The 2,917-nt window shown below is 38.2% G+C and overlaps 1 protein-coding gene across 1 annotated transcript in view; it reads right to left on the bottom strand.

The window, feature by feature from the left end:
* Positions 1-767: 767 nt before the first annotated feature.
* LOC138042507 (uncharacterized) overlaps positions 768-2,917 on the bottom strand; it is a 14,158-nt gene continuing 12,008 nt past the window's right edge. Inside the window, exon 5 of the mRNA XM_068888418.1 lies at positions 768-2,451. Coding sequence (XP_068744519.1) covers positions 2,132-2,451 — 320 coding nt within the window. The 3' untranslated portion in view covers positions 768-2,131. The remainder of the gene's footprint in view (positions 2,452-2,917) is intronic.

The following is a 2,917-nucleotide window of genomic DNA, read 5'->3' as shown; positions in this document are numbered from 1 at the left end:
TTCTCTCGTATAAACGGCCCTATTGTGGTAAAAAACAAATCAAAATGTGGGTTAGTGTGGTCTGTACTCTTATCGACAACGAGTACGCCATTACAGTGAGTCCACAACAAATTTTCAGTTTCAGTTTTCAGTTTTCAGTTTCAGTTTATTTTGTTCGCCAGATGTTTTACAAAATTCGTCATAACTACAGTAATATTAAAATTCTGGCGAGGAAGCTCACGGGGAAACCATATGGGCTTATGATTGTGAGCTCCCTCTTAAAATATGCAGTATTAAATAATTTAACGTATGATCTATTGACGCACAATCAGAATAAGTATACCATAAGTTAAAAAAGCAAGCAAACGAGAACATAGACACAACACAAAACGAAACGGACTAGCTATTCGGTATGTATTATTCAACTCAAAAGGAATGCTTTCAGTTTTGTTTTAAAGTGAGAAATAGAGACTGCATTTTTGATATTATCAGGAAATGAATTGAAAAATTTAGGTCATTGGAATCTTAGGGCAAAACGCCTTAAATTAGTTCGGAATGGAAAAATATGAAAAGCGTTTGACTTTCTAGTGTTATACGAGTGCATCTGATTATTAGTGAAAAACAATCCATTAAATATTTCTGGTAGCAAGCCCAATTTAAACAAATACATAAACGTTCCTAATTGGAAAAGAAAGATATCAGTAAAACGCAATATTTTCAATTCTCTGAACAGAGGTGCCACTGTAAAAACGCGTACTCGTTGTCGATAAAAGTACAGACCACGGTAAACCACATTCGATTTATTAATTACATTTGTCGAATACAACTGTTTGAATTAAGTTATAAAGGACTAATTTTACGATGTAAAATGATACATCAAAATACTTCGGAACTAATCCCTCAGAATAGTCCCGAGCTCCAGCCTCCGTGGGTGTTTGGTGGCAAACAGATTTACCACCTCATCCAAATCAATTTGAACTTGATAATGTATGTGCATTAGTGCGAGGGACGACAGCTTTTCCTGGCCCATGCATGCCCTATTGTGGCGCATATCTTGAGGAGCGCTCATTGAAATGTTCTGAATGCCCCCCCCCATCCCCTGGTTACGGGCCTGTATTACCTCATAACCAATGCATCAGAGAGCCGTTAAGGTTATGAAAACTCGTCTTGTAAAAACTTACAAGGATCCAATGAAGCAATGTTAGAGCAAAGAAACACTTCTCGTCAAGACACAGGTCGTAGTCCAGCAAAAATGATGTTCAACCAAAGAACACGTAGTTTCCTGCCTAGCATGAGGAATAGCCCAAAGGACACTCCAGTGAAAGAAAAGCGTGAGGCAAGCAGGTGCAGTGTTAAGAAAGCTTATGACTGGAAGTCCCGAAAGCTCTCAGAAATAGATGTGGGATTAGGGTTAGGGTTATTCCGCCTCCAGTTCTTGATGTGACACCTTTGCCATGACCAGTGGAAGATCCACAAGCATGCTACCTATCCATGGACCCTCCAGATCTCTTAAAGTAAGCAATCAAATTGCAGGAAAAAGAAAGACAAAGAAAGCCATTGTGTGGCGAATTTTACAACTTTTGGTCCCAAAACGTTGCTTTAAGAAAAAATGCATTAATTTAATTGCTTCAAGTTTCTGAATGATGATAATGATCTCCTTCAGAATGAAGGCCTACATTTTGGGAAGTTTTCAACTTTCAGTGTTCATGCAATTTTGTGTCTGCTTTTTTCATATACCAGCAACTTGATCAATAAAATGTTGGTACTGACTAAAATCATGCAGCTGAGTGATCAAATTGTGCGATATCTAAATGGATGTAATAAAGTGGTAATTGAACTTCGTCTTATGCAATTTTGGTCTGAAATCATACTTGTGATTTCCAATTGAGCTCGGGCTGCCCCCTCGTTCGATTTTGAAATCACACAAATGATTTCAGCGCAATTGCCATTACTATACAACTACCTGATTGAAAGGAAATATTTGTGCGTTGGCTATGACATCAAGTATTGTTAAAATTCATATTACTATTGTAACGAAAACTAGAGAGCATTTTTCTTGTGGTTGCAGCCATGTTGATACACTTGGTCTTCTCTTAGTTTTTCAATAAGAGAAGGAATGTTCAATTCAGAACGCAGGGACTGGGTTTAGGAGTTAAGCATTAAACTGTCTGATTACGTGATCAATTGGAGCCCTGCAGATTGGACACGGGTCTCCTCGGTGCTTAAGCACCTGTGCACAAGCCCAACAGCAGCAACAGTGCCCTGTGTCGCCGTGGATAACTGTAGCATTCTTTGGCTGTTCCATGCAGATAATGCATTTGGTATCGCGATCTGTATCTTCAGGAAAAGCAACAGTATTGCCCTTCTCAGTTGTAAATGTGTGAACAACGTTCTCCTCTGTAGATAGCGAAAGACGGTCTCTAGTTATCCAAGGGTTTTCTTCCGGTTGACGATTGAAGCTAAATCCTCGCGCTGTAAGATATAATCAATAACCCCAACATGGTCAATACCCACAAATTACTTGAAATCAACATCTGATGTAAGCTTGAACAATAGAAATGCAAAAAATGGAGATATACATACATGTAGAGTATTCAAAGATACTCCTTACTTTAATAATATTGATTAAAACAGATACTTTATAACGAAAATCAAAGCACTTTATGCTGACCAAACACATCAGTAAACAGATGCATGCTATCAATCAGCCATTCCTATCCCAAAGCAAATATACAGAGGCGAGGCTAAATGTAGGGAAAAGAGCACAGTCATCTGAGATGAATATCAAAATGCTATGCGTGCTTTAGACATGGTTTGAGGTTATAAAGGGGAGGTGAATGACCTTTTCAAACTTATCTTATGATTCACATATTTTGTTTTGTTCTTTAACAACCTTCGGTTTACGTAGAGGCCCATTAAACATTCAACTGACTGAAAG

The sequence above is a fragment of the Montipora capricornis genome, chromosome 1 (genome assembly GCF_036669925.1).
Source record: "Montipora capricornis isolate CH-2021 chromosome 1, ASM3666992v2, whole genome shotgun sequence".
NCBI classification, from domain to species: domain Eukaryota; kingdom Metazoa; phylum Cnidaria; class Anthozoa; order Scleractinia; family Acroporidae; genus Montipora; species Montipora capricornis.
Note: the sequence above shows the minus strand (reverse complement) of the source record. Positions and strands in the feature narration are given on the sequence as shown.